The sequence below is a fragment of the Schistocerca gregaria genome, chromosome 3, assembly GCF_023897955.1.
Source record: "Schistocerca gregaria isolate iqSchGreg1 chromosome 3, iqSchGreg1.2, whole genome shotgun sequence".
In the NCBI taxonomy this organism is placed as follows: domain Eukaryota; kingdom Metazoa; phylum Arthropoda; class Insecta; order Orthoptera; family Acrididae; genus Schistocerca; species Schistocerca gregaria.
This window is the reverse complement of record NC_064922.1, coordinates 256648399-256670002: the sequence shown is the minus strand read 5'-3', so window position 1 is coordinate 256670002 and position 21604 is coordinate 256648399. Positions and strand designations below refer to the sequence as shown.

Here is a 21604-nt window from a genome sequence, read left to right as displayed (position 1 = left end):
ATGTCACCATCTTGTTCGAAAGCTGACTAAAAAATGATAACTTCTTTATTCGGTATTCAAATAAGTGAAAAGCAACCATATTTCTCATTGCAGCCCACTTGGTATATCATTACAGTCTCTAATAACCAAATAAAGCATTGGATTGAGTTCAGAATTAAGCAATGTTTTGAAGGACTACATTTTTGCCTTTCAATACTACCTTTACTTAAAAAGCACCCTAAATATTTGTATACAGTATCCATACTTGTATAAGATCTTTTATCACAAACAAGTTGAAATACAAGAGCTAATAAGATGATAGAAGTTCATGTTATGTCCTCTTATATTTCACAAAATTATAAAATTTTAAGCAGAGCAATAGATTGTAGACTGTGGTGGTAGATAGTTCATATTTTCTCTTGTATCCCATGCATTAGTGCCACACAAGTCAAATGTTACATGATTGTTCGAGCAGGGTTGTTTGAGCAGGGCCAACACCGTATCGAGTGCTACAGTGTATTGGGAAATCTCAAGCATGTTCTAGTGCAAGTATCATCTGCCCAACCTACCATTCTGATTTCTTCATACTAAATCTGCATGTGATGTCAGTAGCCAAAGCTTCATCTGTGACTGTAAAATGACCCTTATATCAGTCTATTAAACAATATAAAAATGTTAACCTCAGCAGCAACAGTTTCTTCTGGGAATATAAGACAACCTTATATTTTTCAACTGACGATTTGGAAAATACTTTGTCTTATTATCAAGTAAATATGTTAGTATCTATATTACCAACAGAACGGTGCTCCTTTTGAAGATGTTGACCGAATGCTGTCTTATTGTTCGGATTAGCATGCTCGTTATAATTAGTTGATAAAATTTCTACCTCTCTGGCCTATGTAGAAGGGCTCACAAGAACCACTTTGTAGATTATATACCCCAAAGAACTAAATTTTTTTCTCATTTATGCGAGTATGTATGCTAGTATTTTAGATACACCAACCTCTTTGTTTAGAAATAACGAAAGTGGTACAGATAACAGGGCCTAAGTATTACAGCAGTTACATTGTAAACAGCAACATTTATTTTGTGTGATACAGATTGAATTACTGAGATGAACTTCCTTTGTAATTAGTTGCTATTAAGGCCTTGTTATTAAGATTTTAAAACTTAAGAAGCTAAATCCACCTGTGCTCCAGTACTACAAGTATAATGGAAAAAACATTCCCTGATATCACTGTCTTTTGTCATTTAATGAAGTTTTATCTCACCCACTGAATGTTCCAAAAGAGCTTCATTCTGCCATGCTCTTTCCATGACACTCTTCATTTGTATGACAGCTTTCTTCCAATCTTCAGAACTGACGTTGCTGACTGCTTCTCTTGTGCGTGCTTCGACTGCAGAGAGGGTACATTTATTGTTATTTCTGGCAATGTAACGTTAAATTTGGGCCCATTTTAACTCTATTGGGTTGAAATGACAGTGGTAAGGTAGTTGCCCAACAACTGTAAGCCCATGTTTTTTTGTTAGTTTGTCAATTTCGTATAGCTGGAACTGTGGCTTATGAAGACTTCCCGTAAGCTCCACCTTTTAAGGTCATCACTTACCGACATTACGACACTGAAGTCAGTCAGTCATTTCCTCCTTTTAGTCTGACATTGCAGGTGCCTTGTCAACAGGTGATCTGTAAGGAGCATTATGTAAATTGATGGTTTTTAGAGATTTGCTTTTAGTAAATCTTTGAATGACTTGGTACAATTAATGTGGATCAATTCTTCATGTAACATGGTCCATGTATTCATGATAGTCTCCCATTTTCTTTGATTTAAAAAAGCAAGCGACTGGGAGGAAACCTTGCAGCGTGCCTGCATGAAGAAGAATAAGTCTGCACCCCTTGCAACAAGGCACTGCCATTGTTCCTGTAGCTGTGTGTCATCCGTCCAGCCCTGCCTGACAACATGACCAGAATTGACGTATGTTTCGCCAAGCCACACCACTCCATCGATACTTAGGCTACAGGTGTCCTTTAAAAATTGGAATCACCAGGCAGCTATATCCTCTCTCTCCATCAACACATTACAGCCATAGAAATGTCCTTAGTGAAAGTCTTAAGTTGTGTGAAACTGCTGCCAAGGATGTGTGACTGCCTTGAAAAACTACTGATTCCTTAACAACAGAAACAATCAGTTTTTGACAAAATAATTTAATTGGATAGATAACAAATCTACTCACCAAGCGGTGGCAGAACTGACACATAAAAGAGGATTGTAATTAGGCAAGCTTTTGGAGCCAGTGGCTCCTTCTTCAGGCAGAAGGATTGAAGGTGAAGGTAGAGGATGAAGGAAAAGGATGGGAGAGGTCTAGGATTTTGGGAAAGTCACCCAGAATGGCAGGGCAGCGGAGACTTACCACACAGGATGAAAAGCTTTCCTTCTCATACCACGAACGACCGTCATGCCAGACAGCCATTGCTGTGGCTGGGTAGTGCTCACAAGGCAAGCCTCTGATTGGTGTGGGTGGTACCAGGGCAAATGTTGGGTACGTGAAACGTGTTACTCTCTGGCCGCACTTCCACGGCTGTGTGTCTTCTTAGGAATAGTTCTGTCTCAGTTCCTCTTTCTGCCTTCCCGCCTTTTCCCCCTTGGCTACCCTGTGGGGGGAGGACCAGGCCTCCTGGCATGGGGCAAAACCCTGGTCTGTGCAAGGACTGGGGAGACTTTTGCCACCACCGAACCTCTTTTTAATGTGGAACACGTTGAGGACAAGTTTGGTGAAGTTAAGACCTTAAACAAGATTATATCTGTCTCCCTCCTTATAAAGACAACTTCTGCCTGCCATTCGGCCTCCCTCTGGGTCTGCATCACTTAGGTGACATCCCATTGAATATTACACCTCACAAGTCTCTGAATATGACACAGGGCGTAATTTTCCATAGGGATCTTTTCCTACAGTTCAGTTTAGGGCTAATCTGGAACGAAGGGGCATTCGTTTCATCTGGCGTGTCCAGAGGGGCCCGAAGGATTATTGCGTAGACACTGGCACTTTCATCGTGGCCTTTGAAGAGGATACCCTGCCCAAGATGATCGATGTGATGGTATACAGATGGGACGTGAAACCATTCGTTCTATCTCCCATGCATTACTTTCATTGCCTCATGCTCAGCCACATGTCCTCATGATGCTAAGCCACTCCCATCCGTGGTGACTGTGGCTACCCTCTTCATGTGGGGAACTCTTGCACCCCACTGCCTGGTCTATATTCTCCTTACTCACCTGTGTCCAGTTTATACAAAGGAAAAAAAAGAGTCCAGGAAATAAAGAGGCTTGACCATCTCAGCTACATTGGGGCCGGGAAGAAGTTTGAAGGACTTCACCAAGTGAATCTCTCATCTACCTTTGCCTCAGTTACATCATCCCCTCCTCCCCCAACCTTTCCCACTTCCCTTTTCCCCCCTGCACTGCCAGCAGCTCCTGTCCCTTCCCCTCAAGGAACACCTCCCCCTCCCACCTTCCCCTCCTCCTCCTCCCCCTCCCACCCATCCCTCCTCCCCTTCCCACCTACCCCTCCTCCCTCCAACCCCAACCACCTACCCGAGGGGGGGGGGGAGGAGGAGGAGGAGGAGGAGGAGGAGGAGAAGAAGAAGAAGAAGAAGAAGCACAAATCCAAGGACAAGGCTTTTCCAACATCCCAGTTTAAAACGGACCCAGTTTTTATGGATGACACCCCATTCTTGTCATTGACGACTACTGAATCAGTGACATGACCTCCCCTCAGATTTTTTGTGTCTACCCTGGACTCTCGCCACATGATAATCTTGTGGACTTGCAACAGATATTACCATCGCGTACTGGAAATACAACAACTTGTTCCCCCTTATTCTGCATTCTGTCTTGCTCTTCAAGAAATGCACTTCCTTGATGACCACTCTCAAATGTTTCTTGGTTATTGGACAAATGTGCCAACCTCAAGATAACATCTGGAGATGTCTACACTTTGGTTTCCACTGATGTCACTAGCGACTGGATCCACCTTTGTACCAACCTGGAAGCAATAGCAGTACAAGTGCAAATGATCCCAGCAGTCACCATTTGCAATGTTTTATTTCCCTCCAGGTAGGCCACTTCTGTATGTTGAACTGCCTAATTTAATATAGCAACTGCCACACCCGTATCTCCTCTTCAGATGGGGGGGGGGGGGGGGGTGCCACTTCAACAGTTAGCAGTCTTGTAATTGGACAGGGTCTCATCCTACAGGGTGTTCTGTGTACTGATCCGTCAGCCCTTGCAAAACACCTCATGACACACTTTGCAAAAACATCAGTGTCCTCTTCCTGTCCTGCTGCCTTTCTCTGGCAGAAATGATGAGTTGATGAAACCCCCCCTTGTTTTCAAACCCCACCAAGATTAAGTCTATAATGAACCCTTCACTGAGTGGGAATTCTTGCAGGCTGTTAAGTCTTCAAATGACATGGCCCCAGGCCTGGATTCCATCCACAATCAGGTGATCCAGCACTCGGACATTACCCGGTGGCAACATCTACTCAGGGTCTTTAACTGCATTTGGCTCATGGGTGTCTTTCCCTCACCACAGTGAGACAGCATAGTCATCCCCGTACTTAAGCCCAGGAAGAACCTAACGTCTCTTGGCAGCTGTTGACAGAGTAGCCAATTGCCTTACCAGTGTATTTTGTAAACCGCTTGAGAGGATGGTTAGCTTCTGATTATGTTGTGTGCTTGAATCGCGGGCCATTTTGCCCAATATCAGTTTGGCTTCCAGGAAGGACGATATACAACTGACCATTAACAGATTGGAAACAGCTATCTGAGAGGCTTTTCCTAAATGCTGACATACTGTCGTGGCCTTTAACCTGTATAAGGCATATGACACAGCTTTGGACTGTCACATTTTAGTTATCCTCTGTGACTGGGGCTTTTGCGGCCTCCTCCTGATATTTATCCACGAGTTATAACCCCATCATCTCTTTCAAGTTATCACTTCACACAGCACCCATCGGATCCAGGAGAACAGTATCCCACAGGGTCTGTCTTAAGTGTCACCCTCTTCCTCATCACCATCAATGGGCTTGTAAACCTCTGATGGGTCTCTGGTTGGCCCAGCATTGAATGTTGACAATTTTTGCATCTGGTGCAGCCTCCACTCTGTAGCACCTGCTGAATGCCAGCTCCAAGACCTCTCTGTGGACCCTTTCTCGTGGCTTCTAGTTTTCTCCTTACAAAATGTGAGTTATGCATTTTTGCCATTGACCCACAGTATACCCCGATTCAGAGCTTTAATTAGGTAACAAACACCTAGATGTTGTAGCACAGTCCTATTTCTTGGGCCTACTTTTTTTGATAAAAGGCTGACGTGGCTGCCCCATGCTCACCACCTGAAGACAGCATGCATGCAGAAGCTTAATGATGCTCTCTGCCTCCTGGCACACACATCTTGAGGTGCAGACACTGCTGCTCTTCTCCATATTTACCATGCTCTGGTCTTGTTCAGATTCAATTATAGTTGTCAGGGTTAGGGCTCAGCCTTTACTTTGAGTCTGAAACTACTTAACCCTGTTAATCATTATGGAGTGCATCTGGTTATTGGTACTCTTGGCACTAGTCCCATTGACAGGCTCCTTGCCAAAGTGGAGATTCCCCCTTTAAAGGAACCACGGAGCCAACTCTTGGTTTCTTATGCAGTCGCTATTTGACGATTCCCTGACCATCCTATGTATCCCGTCCTCTTTGCAAATGAGGGACGTCTCCCTTCTGACACCTGCCTTCAGGTGGAATTGCCAGTTGGAATGCTTCTCACTTCTGTCATGATCTCCATCTCCACTTGCTGGATTGTGCCCCATTGCCCCATGTATTTCCTTTTCTCTTCCTCATCCCCCAACCCCCTGGATGGTGGCTAGACCACAGATTAGGACCAACCTGTTCTATGGTCCTAAGGTATCTGTTGCCCCTTTGATATTCAAGTGTCTTGTACATTCCGTCCTTGAAGAGTTCCAGGGTACTACCATCATTTGCACTGGTAGTTCTAAAACGATAGATAAAGTGGGAAATGCTTTTACATCTCCTACCGGCATGGAATATCATTTACTGCCGGAATCATGTGGTGTGTTCACTGCAGAGATGCTAGGCATTAGCAGGGCCCTCCATTTTGTTACTCAGGCCTTCCTCCACATTGCTTTAATATGTACATCTTCAGTGAGCAGCCTGCAGGCTATAGACCAATGCTACTCTTGTCAGCCTTTGGTGTCTGCTGTCCATGATCTCCTCTCTGTCCTTAGCTGTGTCACCTGCACAGTTGTCTTTCTGCGGGTCCCAAGTCATACGGGCATCCCAAGGAATCAGGTGGCTGACAGTTTGGCTAGAGAGGCCAATACTTTCCCTATTCTCTTTCATGATTCCAGGTGCAGATATGCGGATACACATCAAATTTCTCTTTGTGCCAAAGTGACATCTGGTACACTACTACTCTCAGTATTGAACTCCACACAATCAAGGAGACTACTGCAGTTTGGCGCTCTTCCTTCCACTTCTCTCAGAAGGAGTCCATTGTCTTACGCCAGCTATGTATCAGTCATACTAGACTCGTCCATTGTTTTCTCTTGCATAACGAGCCACTCCCACAATGTGGCTGTGGAGCGAGGCCGATGGTATCCCATATATTTGTGGAATGTCTCCTTCGTACTAAGTATAGCCTTCCAGATTCCTTGTCTCTAATATTTGCTGTCGATTCACAGATATTTGAACTGGTTCTCAAGTTTCCTATGTGAAATTGGACTTTATTTCAGGTATAAAGTTATGCTTTACTACTGGAGCAGGGGCAGGGTGGCTGTGGTTGGAGCCTCTCTTCGTGTTTTCTGGCTTGGGACCCATGACTGAGTCCCCTTGCAAAGATCACTTTTTTTATCCCTCTGTTTTTCCAGTTTTTAGATTTGGCCTCCCCTTTTATGCCTCCCAATGTGCATGTGTTTTTAGCTCTTTCGCTTTATAGTTTTGACCCCCCTTACTGGATTCACCCACTTTTAGCGAGCTCTTCTATCTTACACATATACCTTTTGAATTGCAGGACTGATGACACCCCCCCCCCCCCCTACCCTCAATCAATCAGTCAACCCCTATTTGATTTTGTATTTATAAACCCGTATTCACCTGACCAGAATTCCTGTTCCAATTGCAATCGAACATCACTAATTCCGACTATATCTAACTTTAATCTGTCCATTTCCCTTTTTAAATTTTCTAACTTACCTGCTCGATTAAGGTATCTGACATTCCATGCTCTGACCCATAGAATGCCAATTTTGTTTCTCCTGATAAAGACATCCTCCTGAGTGGTCCCAATTCGTAGATCCAAATTGGGGACTTTTTTACCTCTGGAATATTTTACCCAAGAGGATGCCATCATCATTTAACCATACAGTAGAGCTCCATGCCCTCGGGAAAAATTATGACTTTAGTTTCCTCCTTGCTTTCAGGCATTTGCAGTACAAGCACAGCAAAGCTGTTTTGTTTATGTTACAAGACCAGACCAGTCAATCATCCAGACTGTTGTCACTGCAACTTCTATGTAGTGTGCTGCTGCTCTTCAGGAACCACAAATTTTTTCTGCCCTGTCAACAGTTACCCCAGTGTTGTGATTACTTCTATGGTATGGCTATCTGTTATCACTAAGACACGCAAGCTTCCCCACCAACGACAAAGTTCGTGGTTCATGGGGAGGGGGTGGGGTGGGATCTATGCCATAAGCCATTATTAAGTTAAAATGTGCAAAGCTTGTTAATTTGTTTGTTTCCAAATCCAGTAATTATGTTAAGAACAGAAGTTGCTCAACATCTCTGTTTGAGAACCTTCGTAATATCTTCCACTCAATCAAAATTTCATCAGTGTATACATCCAAAAATTTGAAAAATTCTGCCCTATTTCCTGTCCCTGGTCATATTGTACACCATTTCTTTTTTTTCCTAAATTATAGAACTTGTAGAGAAAATTTTGTTATTCCTTGAAGAAAAAATCATTATTAACAATTTATTTTGCTGTGGCCTCTTTAAGGAGATTAAAGTTGTTGTCAGCATATATGTTATGTGAAATATTATTCACATATGTAAGGAGTGAACCTAAAATTTTTCATGTGGAACTACATCATTCGTGATGAATAGTTAACACAGTCACCCTCCCCTCCACTGACATTAAACTATTCTCTCATTGCAGCAGTGTTTCAATTATTCCGCACCACATTTACAATGTTTATGGGAGTTACAGTTCAAACCTTTGTTTGTAATGCCATTAATTCTATAAAATTTAAGGCTTTTCTAGAAAATATCATGATCTACTCAATCAAATGCATCGGAGAGATCACAGAAAATGCCACCTATGATGATATTTTGTAATTTAATCCTTGTGTCATTTGGTGACACATGTAAGTAAAGCTGTCCTTAATGCGAAGTTTGGTTTGAACACTACAGTGCATTACTAGGATTGGGCCTATTGAAAGTTTTATGAACCTGCCTTCCACTGATCATTGAACTGACTTAACCATTCAGTCATAAGGAGACCGACATGGTACAATGTGGCATTTTTGACATCGATGAATCATTGCCAGAGGTGAGGCAGTGCTAATCAGCAGCAGAAGTACTAAAATCAAATGAGGATTGAACTCTGAAGCTTTGAATTTGTAGTCTCACTAGGTCAACAAATCTGTACATGACATTCTCATTTGAGCGGCTCCTCTGGAACACACACTGTGATCTATTAAGTAAATTGTTCGTACATCAGTGTGACTGTCCGTGTGTAAAAAAAATATTTTGGGCAAAAGATATCAGCAGAGAAACTGAATACCATTATTTAGATTATATGTGTTGTGATGAGATTTCAGTACCAGATTTTAAACTGTCAGATATTTCCAGGAAGGGGCAGCTGTGGACTCTGACCACAATAAAATTTATTGGTTATGAACTATAGATTAAAACTAAAGAAACTGTTAAAAGGTAGGAAATTAAGGAGATGGGACCTGGGTAAGTTGAAAGAACCAGAGGTTGTTGCAAGTGTGAGACATAGCTTTATGGAGCCATTGACTCAGATAGGGGAAAGGAATAAAGTAGAAGATGAGTGGATCGTTTTGAGAGATGAAATAGTAAAACCAGCAGGGAATCAAGTAGGTAAAAAGACAAGGCCTAGTAGAAATCCTTGAATTTGACTGATGGAAGGAGAAAATATAAAAATGCAGTAAATGAAGCAGACAAAAGGGAAATACAGACATTTAAAAAATAAAATTGACAGAAGGTGCAAAAGGCTAAGCAGGACTGCTGGAGGACAAATGCAAGGCTATAGGTGCATATATAACAAGGTGAAAGATAGTTACTGCATAGAGGAAAATTAAAGAGACATTTGGAGAACAGAGGCGCAACTGTAGGAATATGAAGAGCTCATATAAAACCACTTGAATGCAATCTTACAGAAAGAGGAGAGGATATAGACAAAGATGAGATAGGAGATATGATACTGCCAGAAGAATACGACAGAGCACTGAAAGAGCAAAGTGGAGACAAGGCCCACAATATTATGTCAGAACTTCTGATACTTTCAGGAGAGCTAATCATTACAAAACTATTCCATCTGATGTGCAAGCTGTATGGGACAAGCAAACCTCAGACTTTAAGAAGAATGTAATAATTCCAATTAAAGGACACACTGACAGGAGTTAATATTACCATACTGTCAGTCTAATAAGTCATGCCTGCTAAATACTGATGCTAATTGTTTTCAGAAGAATGCAAAAACTGGTAGAAGCTGACCTCGAGGAAGATCAGTTTGGATTCTGGAGAAATGCAGGAATGCATAAGGTATACTGTCCCTGCAAGAAGATGAGGAAAGGCAATACTACATTTATAGCATGTGTAGACTACAGTAAAGCTTTTGATGTTGGATGGAATACACTATTTGAAATGTTGAAGGTAACAGTAGTAAAGTATAGGGATTGAAAGATTATTTACAAATTTTACAGAAGCTAGGCGGCAGTTGTAAGAGTTGAGGGGCATGAAATGGAAGCAGTTGTCGAGAACAGATCGAGGGGATTGTAACCTATGTCCAGTGTTACTCAATCTGTACATTGAGCAACCAGTAAAGCAAACTAAAGAAAAATTTCGAGAAGGAATTAAAGTTCAGGGAGAAGAAATCAAAACTTTGAGGTGTGCAAATGATGTTGTAAATCTGGGACTTAGAAGAGTAATTGAATGGGGTCGACAGTGTCTTGCAAGCAGGATATAAGGTAAGCATCAACAAAATGAAAACAAGGGTAAGGGAGTGCAGTAGAATTAAATCATGTGATACTGAGAGAATTAGATTAGGAAATGAGAAATTAAAAGTAGTATGTGAGTTTTGATATTTGGGCAACAAAATAATTGATGATACTGAAGTAGACAGGATACAAAATTTACACTGGCGATGGCAAGAAAAATGTTTCTTAAGAGAAATTTGTTAACATAAAATATTGATGCAAATGTTAGGAAGTCTTTCAGAAGGTATTTGTCTGGAGTGTAGCCTTGTATGAAGTGAGACATGGACGATAAACAGTTCAGACAAGAAGAGAACAGAAGTGTTTCAAAAGAATTCTGAAGATTGAATGAGTAGACCATGCAAGTAATGATGAGGCGCTGGATAGAAGTGGGGAGAAAAGAAATTTTTGGCACAGCTTGATTAAAAAGGGTCCAGTTGATAGGACACATTCTGAAACATCGAGGGGTCATAAGCTTAGTATTGAAGGGGCATGTGTGGGGAGGGGGCTTGTGTAGAAAGAGACAAAGGGCAAGGGACGAATACAGTAAAGAGATTCAGATGGATGTAGGCTGCAATTGCTATTTGGAGATGCAGAGGCTTGCACAGGATGGAATAACATGAAGCCCACAACATGTCATCTTTCATAGTAGGTAGTATTTTAATAGTTTTGGAGAAATTCCATTTGTTGTTGATGCACTACATATATCACTAAGGACAGAACAGATCAGTTGTCAGAATTTGTTTTTATCTTGAAGAGAGCAAGTATATTAGGAAAGTTTTCACCTTTCTATGTACAAAGAAGAACCTTAAAGGCAGTGAAATAGATGTGAATTGGAATTTTGCTAAGGGGAGCTACCACATCAGGTCAATTTATACTGGTGTAAACTGTGAACTAACGCTAATTCCTAATTTTGTTAATAAATGTTAGTGTAGAGGGATGACTTACAGGAACTTAACTTGATTTAGGCACTGGTGAATTAAAGGACAAATATAGGAGGTTAATGTATGTTAAAAGGCATGGTGAATGTGTGATAGTCAATTTTCCCATTATTTCCAGTAGTATTGAACCAAGCTGTATCTGCTTAAAAATGCGGTCCTAAAGAGTCACACCATCTGAAGTTGGGATTCTTCAGTTTGCTTGCTGAGAAGAAAATGATCAAGGAAATTTGAGAGATCAAGAATGTGTCATGTATTGAAGCAAATAAGAGGAGCAGACAAAAGAAACAGGTCCATTACTGTGTCTGCAGCAGGAGTCCAAGGCTGTCAAACCACCCAACCTGAGTTTTATGTAATGAAATTTCTATGGGCACTTTAGACTAGAGTTTTAAATTAATGTGTTCTGTATTCCCTCTGTTCTGGTTGAGGCTGCCATTTGTGACTCCAGACTATCTGGCAGATTGAAATAAGGTGTGTTTTTCCCACCACAGTCAACCATACGATCCATGCTAACTTCATATGTTTATCATTTTTACTCTGTTTACCTGATATTTATAGAACTGCCCTTTATTTATACCAGAAGTGATTTAGGAGGAGCACAATAATCATGAATATGATAAGATTTACCTGGTTTTTCCCTGGACAAGTATAGTGTTTTATTTTCTTACCACCATGTATGTTCCCATCACAGTATGAAGGAATACAATTTGTGGATGGTTAGTAATATAAAGTCATTTGGGATAATTAAAACCACTTGTAGTAAGTTTCTTTTTCTGCATTTGGAAATGTGCAGATAGTTTCACATAGCACTCTCACAAATTGATTTCATGTATTTGCTTATAAACTGTACATATGTGTGTGTGTGTGTGTGTGTGTGTGTGTGTGTGTGTGTGTGTTTACTGCTGCATGCTATAATTAATTAATTGCTGTGATCTGCAGTGAATTAAATTCAGTGCAAGTCAGGAATGTACCTGTAATTCTGGGCTTGTCCTCTTCAGAGAAATTTGACATTTTTCTTGTCACCCAAAAACCAGGAGCCTTATTTTCAGCTGGCTGGAGTAGCCAAGCGGTTCTCGGCGCTACAGTCTGGAATCGCGCAGCCGCTACGGTCGCAGGTTCGAATCCTTCCTCGAGCATGGGTGTGTGTGTTGTCCTTAGGTTAGTTAGATTTAAGTAGTTCTAAGTTCCAGGGGACTGATGACCTCGGAAGTTGAGTCCCATAGTGCTCAGAGCCATTTGAACTTTATTTTCACCTTATCGTACTAGCTTTTAATTAGTCAATAGTGTGTTACTGTATATTCCATAAAAATATACTCTAGATAATTTTGTATGATTTTGTATTATTTTTAATTGGTGTTCATAGTGTATGTATACTGTTCTTGAAAGGGTTCCGATCATCTGTTTTCAGATGATATTTCCTAATATGGAAGTTATACGACTTCTTCTTGATTGTGGTGCACCAGTGAATGCTAGAAATGAATCACGATCAACACCACTTCATGTAGCAGCAAATCCATATAATTTCTACAGCCCAGTAAGTTGATGCTTTGTGTTGCATATCATCATACTATAAGTCAAACTATCAATGCAATAAATAATGAATTTCAAATGAACAATGGAAAATCCAGGGTAGTATGTAACAATATTATGAAAAGGATAGTTGCTACACATCATACAGTGGAGATGCTGAGTCGCAAATAGCTGCAACAAAAGACTGTCACAAAATATGCTTTTGGGGCAACACACACACACACACAGTCACACACGCAAATGCAGCCCACACACACACACACACACACACACACACACACACACACACACAGTCACACACGCAAATGCAGCCCACACACACATGACCACAGTCTTTGGCAACTGAAGTCACACTAAAAGCAGCAGCAACAGTGCATGATGGAAGAGGCAACTGGCTGGGAGAGGGACAGCAGCATAGGGGTTGGGGACAGGAGGGATGTGCTGCTGGGGAGCATGCAGGGATGAGGTGGGGAGAGGATAGTGCAGCTAGGTGCAGTCAGGAAGTTAGACAGAGGGTGGCGGGGAGGGGGCGTGCCAGAAAAGAATTAAAAAGATGGGTGCCTTGGTGGAATAGAGGGTTGTGTAGTACTGGAATGGGGACAGGAGAGGGGCTAGATGAGTGAGGACAATGAATAATGATGGTTGAGGCCAAGAGGGTTATGAGAACATAGGATATATTGCAGGGAGAGTTCCCATCTGCACAATTCAGAAAAGCTGTTGTTGGTGGGAAGGATACACATGGCACAGTCTGTGAAGCAGTCATCGAATTGAAGAATTTTGTGTTGGGCAGCGTGGTCCAGTCATTTCTTGGTCATAGTTTGTCGGTGGCCATTCGTGCAGACAGACAGTTTGTTGATTGTTATGCCCACATAGAATGCAGCACAGGGGTTGCAGCTTAGCTTGTAGATCATCTGATTGGTTTCACAGGTAGCCCTGCCTTTGATGGGATAGGTGATGTTTGTGACCAGACTGGAGTAGGTGGTGGTGGGAGGATGTAGGGGACATGTCTTGGATCTAGGTCTATTACAGGGATATGAAGTAGGGAGTTGGAGCAGGGGCTATGTAGGGATGGACGAGTATATTGTTTAGGTTTGGTGGACAGTGGAATACCACTGTGGGAGGTTGTGGGAAGAATAGTGGGCGGGAAAAGAGGTAGTCAAAACCCTGGTAGATAATGTGATTCAGTTGCTAAGTCCTGTTTGGTACTGAATTACGAGGGGAATGCTCCTCTGTGGTTGGACAATGAGACTTTGGGAGGTGGTGGGTGACAGGAAAGACAAGGCACAGGAGATATTTTTTGTACAAGATTGGGAGGATAATTATGGTCTGTAAAGGCCTCAATGAGACCTTCGGTATATTTTGAGAGCGATCGCTCTTCACTGCAGATACAACGACCATGGGTGGCTAGGCTTTATGGAAGGGACTTTTTGGTATGAAACTGGTGGCAGCTATCAGAGTGGAGGTACTGCTGGTGGTTAGTAGGTTTGATATGTACTGATGTAGCCTTTTTTAGGTGGAGGTCAACATCTAGAAAGGTGGCTTGTTAGGCTGAGGAGGACAAGGTGAAGCGAATGAAGGAGAAGCTGTTAAGATTCTGGTGGAAAGTGGATTGCATGTCCTCACCCTCGATCCAGTTCGCAAAGATGTCATCAGTGAACCTGAACCAGGTGAGGGATTTAGGATTCTGGGTGTTTAGGAATAATTCCTGTAGATGGCCCATGAATAGGCTGGCATTGCATAGCGCCATGCGGATGCCCATAGCTGTACCCTAGATTTGTTTGTAGATAATGCCTTCAACGTTTATTTTGTGACAGCCTTTTTGTTGTGCCTATCTGTGACTCAGCATCTCCAGTATATGGTGAGTAGCAACTGTGCTTTTCAGAATTTCAAATGAATTCTGGATATAAAATCTAATTGTATGTTCATTATGCATGATAAGTTTTCTAGCTCTTCGTGTACTATCTAACTACTATTTTATTTGCAGCTTGTACAGCTTCTGCTGGACCATGGAGCACATTTGGACACACCAAATAGAGCTGGTGATTCTCCTGCTGTTTTTGTGGCTGTGAATCCTCTGAACAACGTTCATTTGGTGAACTATATCACATTGCGTTGTATGGCAGCTACAGCTGTTGCAAAGTACAAAATTCCTTACAAAGGCCAGATACCAGTCACTCTGGTTGACTTTGTTCGATTTCATGAACCTTGAAATGATTTACATAGACTACATAGACATGGCTAACCTAGAAACCTGAAATTTCTCAGATGCAGTGCTTTCACTTGAGCAGTTGCTTTGCAGATTGTGTATGTGTGTGTGAGTGTGTGTTTTAATTGGATTATGTTAGTGTGGTGCTAATGTCACCTGACTTACAAAGGCTAGTAATGGCTAATGGCTCACATTGTGTTTACAATATGACACTGTGCATTAATCTTCATGCTTAGTTTCTAGTTAAAGTAATGGTCTGAGCTTTCAGTTATTGCTGTTAGCAAACAGCCTTATTGTTAGAAACAAAAGTTGTAAAATTTAGTGTGGTAAGGGTTATTAACCCAAAACTTCTATGTGATATGCCGATTTTCGGATTTCTTTTATTAGGTACAGTGGTCTGCACAGCTGTTAACATGAGGGTGTCTTAGTGTGTAGGTACTGAATCTAAGTGCAGTACATGTGCCATTTGCTCATGACTACCACTCTGTGCACAGTAAAACCACATTCTTCATATTGAATAAGTGTGGTTTTATATACTGTACATATATGCTAGTATTTAGTCACAGGACAGAAACTTATGTAATAAGTTTTTTGAAAGATTAAATCAGAGTTGCAATACTCAGTGTAAAGCTGGCAATTTTGAAAAGAACACGAGTGTCAACAGTGTCATTTCTGTTACTTTTGGCTGTCTTGTCAGTGTATCAATTTTCTGATTTGGAGATTTGGTTACAAACATTTAGCAATTAATTAATATGAAAATATGAATATACATGGTTTCTGTATTTTGTTTGAATGAGGCATTGTTCCTATTCACCATTAATATTTCAGGAACTGGTAAAAATGAAATATGTTGTGCATGTACCTGAAAAGCTAACTATTTTGTAGAAATTGATGAATGAAATAATTTGTGAATTTCACAAATTGAATTTTTTAATCTGTCATTCGCTCTTTTACCAGAGTACTGTTGTTTTTACATGTCTACCAATATAGCAGAATGTTAATTTGATATTCATTTACATTTTTTCAGAAAATGTTTCATTTTGAACACTGATGAATTAGGGTCTTCTAGGTCACATATAAATGTAATATTGCAGATAGACAGATAGTGAGAGATTTGCTTTATTTGGAAGCAGTACTTGCCTACATAATATTATATGCTTTTGCATTTTCACATGTGTGTTAAGTAGTTTAATTTAATTTGATTTAATCTCGAATGATTTATTGTTTGTGGTTAGTTCAGTGATATTAAGAGTAACAATGTGATGTTTATGTGTCTACTTGTTTTCTTTTACTCTTTTTTTTATCTCGGCCTTTCTTGCCTCCTGCCCATTTGTAGTTCATGGATGCCCATGTCTCTGGCATATTTTAGTATAAAGTACAGGTTTTCACATTAAACATATATTCACTGAGTGGAAACGGTAATTAGTGGAGATATGTATAATGTTTGCATTGTGTTGTCTAGGAATCTGAATTAAGGCAAACAGTATTAGCAATTGAATGCATTATCTGAAGTCAGAGTAGATATACGCAGCTAAAAACACAAAAGAAATGTAATTATTGAAAAGTTATTTGCAGTAACTAAATACAGCTAATTATTTGGTTTCATTTTTTGTTAAATAGGTTTTTATGTTGTTTTGTTTGTTTATTGCTTTTACTACTCCTTTTTCTTTCACTACAGACCATTTGTAGTTTGCAATATGCTTTCTTAAGCATTAAGAACAGACTGTTTTGTAATAATTATTTTTCATGTCACTGCAAACAGTTTTCTGCTCCATTCATAACAGGCAGATTTTTTGTGTTGGCACTGAAGCCCTAAAAATAGCCATACATAGTGACTCATTATCGACATGTTAAATGCCTTAAAAATCGGATGCTTCTCAGTGAAATTACTCATTCACCTCAATTGCCTAAAATGAGAAGAAATAAGTGGACTGCATCAACTGCTGCATCATGTCAGCTGATAAGAATATAAAATACTATCTGTAATTATCAGTTGCATGTATAGGGACCAGAAAAATTTGCATTTTGTGATAAATGCGAAATAGACAGAAATTCTGCCTTAAAATGCGAAAACACAATTATTTAATAGACACTATTTCTTAGAAAATTTTATCCGTACGCACTATTTTATCAGAGATAGTTTGAAATAACTTTATTTTCTGCATATAAATATCAAAGTCCAATTTTCAGTTACTGGTATTGTACATCATCTGGCGAAGCCCACTTTGGGAAGATAAAGTGCATAAGAAGGTGTTTGCAAAGTAAAAAGTGTAAGAGTGCAACAGTGTATCAATGCACACAGTGACCTGGCACCATGCCAATTGTGTGGTCTATTGAAGATACACACTACGTAATGCAACATAGTAGTACTCAGCTGTGGCACCTAGCATTGTACAACAACAAAAAAATGCATATGTTTGTTTGTTAGCCAAAGATCAAAAGATGGTTATAATGTGGAAACTCAAACATCACTAGAAGTCAGGCCTGAACTACTTTGTTAGCAATTCAGTCTTAACCTCAACAAGCAATTGTGCATAGCCATTCCGAAATGCCTTGTTCGTGGTTTTCTTTCCTTATTTTGAAACAGTGAAGCAACTAATCCTGGTCTATCACAGATTTCAATTATCACCATTACAACACCAGAAGAGATCAGCGATCCCTATAACAATGTGTCATTCCTGCTTCAGGCTGCTACCCTGCTAAACGGAGGTGGGGCTTGTTTCCCTGCACCTCTCCCTTTCTGTCTGGCACAACATTCTAGTTTGTTTACATTTGTGGCTATCTACCACTATAGCCAATAATGTCCACACTCTGCGCTATAGCAACTGGAAAATGAAATCTCTAACTATTTTTGACTCTGGCAAAATCCTTCCCTTAACATAAAAATATAATTACAGTACGTTCAGGTCTACTTCTATGCCAAATACCTTGTCAGTTCAATTTGTAGTGTTATCAAGAGTGGGTCTCGCAGCTATGAATGCCCACTGGAAGTCGAAATCAGTAGTCTGCAGATTTTGTAATCATTGAATTGGGCAGGAAAATACAAGTAATGTCCAGAAACCCCTTAATTTGGTGACACATTCAGTTCACTGGCAGCAAAATGCTGCTGCTCCTCAACAGAACTATCATTCCTGAAAGCTTAAATACTGCCAAATCAAGAAAACAAAGGCCATTTTGGAACAAAAAGGTGTTGAACATTTTTCCAGAAGCAAACAATCTAATCAAAAAGTTCCCACTCGGCATTTTTTATAACTTTTCAAATTAGTGCATCTAATCATCTAAAAACAAAAAAGAATAGATGCAAATTTGGCCACAAGTAGATGCAGATTTTGTCAAAAACAGATGCTACATTTTCTGGTCCCTAGGCATGTAAATACAAATCTTTATGCACTGAGTTGTCCTCTTGCCAACCATCTTGCCCTAAAGTGTTATGTATTCTCATCTCTTATAAAGAAATTCAGTCAAAATATTTGAATATTGAAATGCGTAACTGCCTTACTTCCAGATCGCTGAGCTTCAGCTTTTGCATCTACATTGTAACTAGAGGTGTATATACTCTTCCTAGGAATAATATTACTGTGGATGTCTTTTCCTCTTAAGGCTCATCAGTATTTGAAACTGATAAGAGTTTGCAAATCATCCTCACTGACCACTAATGAATTCATGCAGATAATTGGTTTTCTGCTGTTTGTGTGACAGTTTCTGGAAAAGCAATAGCAAACCTTACCTGGGTGAGCATATAATGGAAAAGTTTACTGTTGTATCCTTGTCCAACAGCCTACACCGCAAGTATACAGTGGAAATGAATATTATGAATGCATTATATTAAAAGGAAAATTCAGCTGAGAATAATGAAAACCTACAGAAAGACAAAGTGGCCACTCAGCAAGTGAAATTTGATAGGCACATGTCTATTGGCAGTACTTACCTGTTCAAGACAAGTAGTCACCAGCCATTCTGTTTCCTTGCAGGTTTGTTATGAATACGTGTTGTTGTAATTAGGACTATGTTGCAACAATACAAATTTCAAAGACTTAGTGTTCAAATTTAGCAGACACCCGTGAGAAATAACTGCAAGCCTAAGGGCCCAATTTTAACAGATCCAACATCATAAACAGGTCCCATGTGTTACTAGTCCTCAAGACAGAAAGAGGTTTGGGACTTAACACTGGACAATGACTCACAATTTAGCTATGTAGATCTGTATACTGCCACTTTCGGGGGCTTGCTTATCTTGAGTACTCTGTATAACTATGATGTGACCAGTGCAGCAGAGGAGGATAATTAGCAAAGGATGAAACAAGAGGGTTAAGCAAAGCTAATCTGATAAAAATACTTAAAATAAGTGAAAGGCAACGGCATTCTTATAGAGGATTTGTGCATAGTGCACAAAACACACAACAGAAAATGTTTAACACCAGCTTTCAAGTTCTTGCTCTTTTTCTGGTAGGATGACCCCCCACACACACATGCAGACAGGGGAGTGGAGGAGGTGGTTTCAGTGTCTGTGCGGTTGTTTGTGTGTTAATGTGTGTAATCCTACCATAAAAAGAGTAAGAGCTTGTAAGCTAGTGTTACCTTTTTCCAATCCTCCATAGGTAAGTGGTCGTTTTTCCCTATTTTACATATTTTTCCACCCTGTTGAAAATACTAATATGCAGTGAGAATCAGTAAGGGAGCTAGTGTTAAACAGCAACTACTTATTGATATATATTTTAGCAGACAGAGAAGTACAAAGGGTGAAATGATGGTATGCAAATCTTTGTGAATCAAAAAGGGTGAAGCAAAAAGAGCTGGGAAAGTGATTCCACATAGAGATAACACAAGAATTTTGTATAGGATCATTTGCAACTGAATATTTACTGTAGTGCCTAAAAGTATGCTTTCTAAATATTGTTGCATATCAGTAGGCAATGGATACTGATACAAACAGGAAATGACAAAAATTTTAGCTGTTGGAATCATAGGTTTCTTTGTCTTTTAGACTTGGGGAAATAAACTTATTAAAAAATGAAATGGGAGGAAATGACCCAGGACCTTGCTAAAGGTGGAACAACAGGGCACGTCTGGAGGAAAATTGGTATTGAGGTTTCCTATACTTCCCTCCTATCACAGTAAGACTGGTTGCTTTTAAAAAGAAATTTTTCCCTCTGAAATGAAGTATGCATTTACTACAATGTATCCATGAGGAGTCCCCCCCACCCCGGTCTCAAATCCCTTGATGAGAGAACTTGGGTTTGGGGGTGGTGGGGGTGATAATGCTGAACTAAAGCAGCATTCCATATGTTGGAGAGCAAATACGTTAATACAGTTCTCAATGTAAAACAAATCATTCAGAGCTGACTTACAGACTGGTAACAGTTTGTCAATTGTAGAGACCCACTGACGATTGTGAGTAATATTTTCTGCGAATATTATCCAAAAATAATATGATGATACTACAGAATTACAAATTTTCCCTTTTTTGAGGAGCATTACATTATAGTAAGTTTGTAGTTTATCTTTGTTGCTTTACTGTGAAACAAATTTCATTGTAACTTTTGACATGTAATGAAAATCAAGATTAGATTCAATGATCAGCTAGTAGACCGAAAAAAGTGAAAACTATGCTTGAGATGTGAGTACCACAGGAAATATTTGTTTGCAGTGATTCTTTATAAAGTTTTTTTTTACACCAAGTATCAGTACTGAAATTTCACTTCTGTCATTGTTATGGTGAAGCCACACAGGCTATAACATCGTAGAAGTATGGGTAAATGTTCTGTGTGTTCAACAATCAGGTAGCAGCCAGTATCTTTTAACTAGAATCTGTGATAATTGTACAAATTAATTAGTGGCTTATAAGGTGAAAGTTTCTAATAGTTTCGTATTGTCATCGTTATTCTCTACACCATTGAAGTTTTTAGCTGACTTCGTTACCTGCTGTTTAATATCTGTAAATGTTACGTCACTGTATGTCTGTGTAACATAAACAAAATTCAGCATATAGTTGTACTTAAATAAAGCATTTTGGTTTTACCTTTTCTTAATACTTTGTAATAAATAATGTTAATACTGACCTTGAATGAAAAGTATATTTTTCAGTGAAAACTGACTGACTGGCATTGAACGAAGATTTCAGTAATCAATAATGATACTAAGCATTCCTGCAGGAAGGGTTTAAATGTTTTTTTCTTTAAATAAAATGTTTAAGATTTTCAGAACAAATAAGTTTTTAAGGCGATAAGTAAGATGAAATATATTTCCACTCACAGTAGTTAAAATATATATGCCCATTGTTAATAAAGCTTCATTTCCTCACGAAGTAATATCATCTGGCGTGTTTTAATATTGCTTTGTTTGAACGCGAAGTGCAAAATACATTTAGTAGCACTACTTTTTCTTGAATAATGAGGTGCAGATTATAAAATTACTAGTGAACCCGGCAGGGCTTCGCATTTGCTAAATATGTATGGGAATTGGATATACAACATAAACTCCATACCCCCTTCTCTATGCCCATCTCCTCCCTCTCCCTCCCCTCTCTCGCCTTCCCCCTCTCTCGCCTCCCCCTCTCTCGCCCCCCCCCTCTCTCGCCCCCCCCCCTCTCTCGCCTCCCCCCCTCTCGCCCCCCCCCTCTCTGGCCCCCCCTCTCTGGCCCCCCCTCTCTGGCCCCCCCTCTCTGGCCCCCCCT

General features: G+C 40.1%; 1 protein-coding gene across 1 annotated transcript in view; it reads left to right on the top strand.

Annotated features, from left to right (window-relative positions):
- Positions 1-20955, top strand: part of LOC126354437 (protein fem-1 homolog A) — a 53242-nt gene extending 32287 nt beyond the window's left edge. Inside the window, exons 4-5 of the mRNA XM_050004123.1 lie at positions 12604-12729; positions 14710-20955. Of these exons, the coding sequence (XP_049860080.1) occupies positions 12604-12729; positions 14710-14934 (351 nt within the window). The 3' untranslated portion in view covers positions 14935-20955. The remainder of the gene's footprint in view (positions 1-12603; positions 12730-14709) is intronic.
- Positions 20956-21604: the final 649 nt, after the last annotated feature.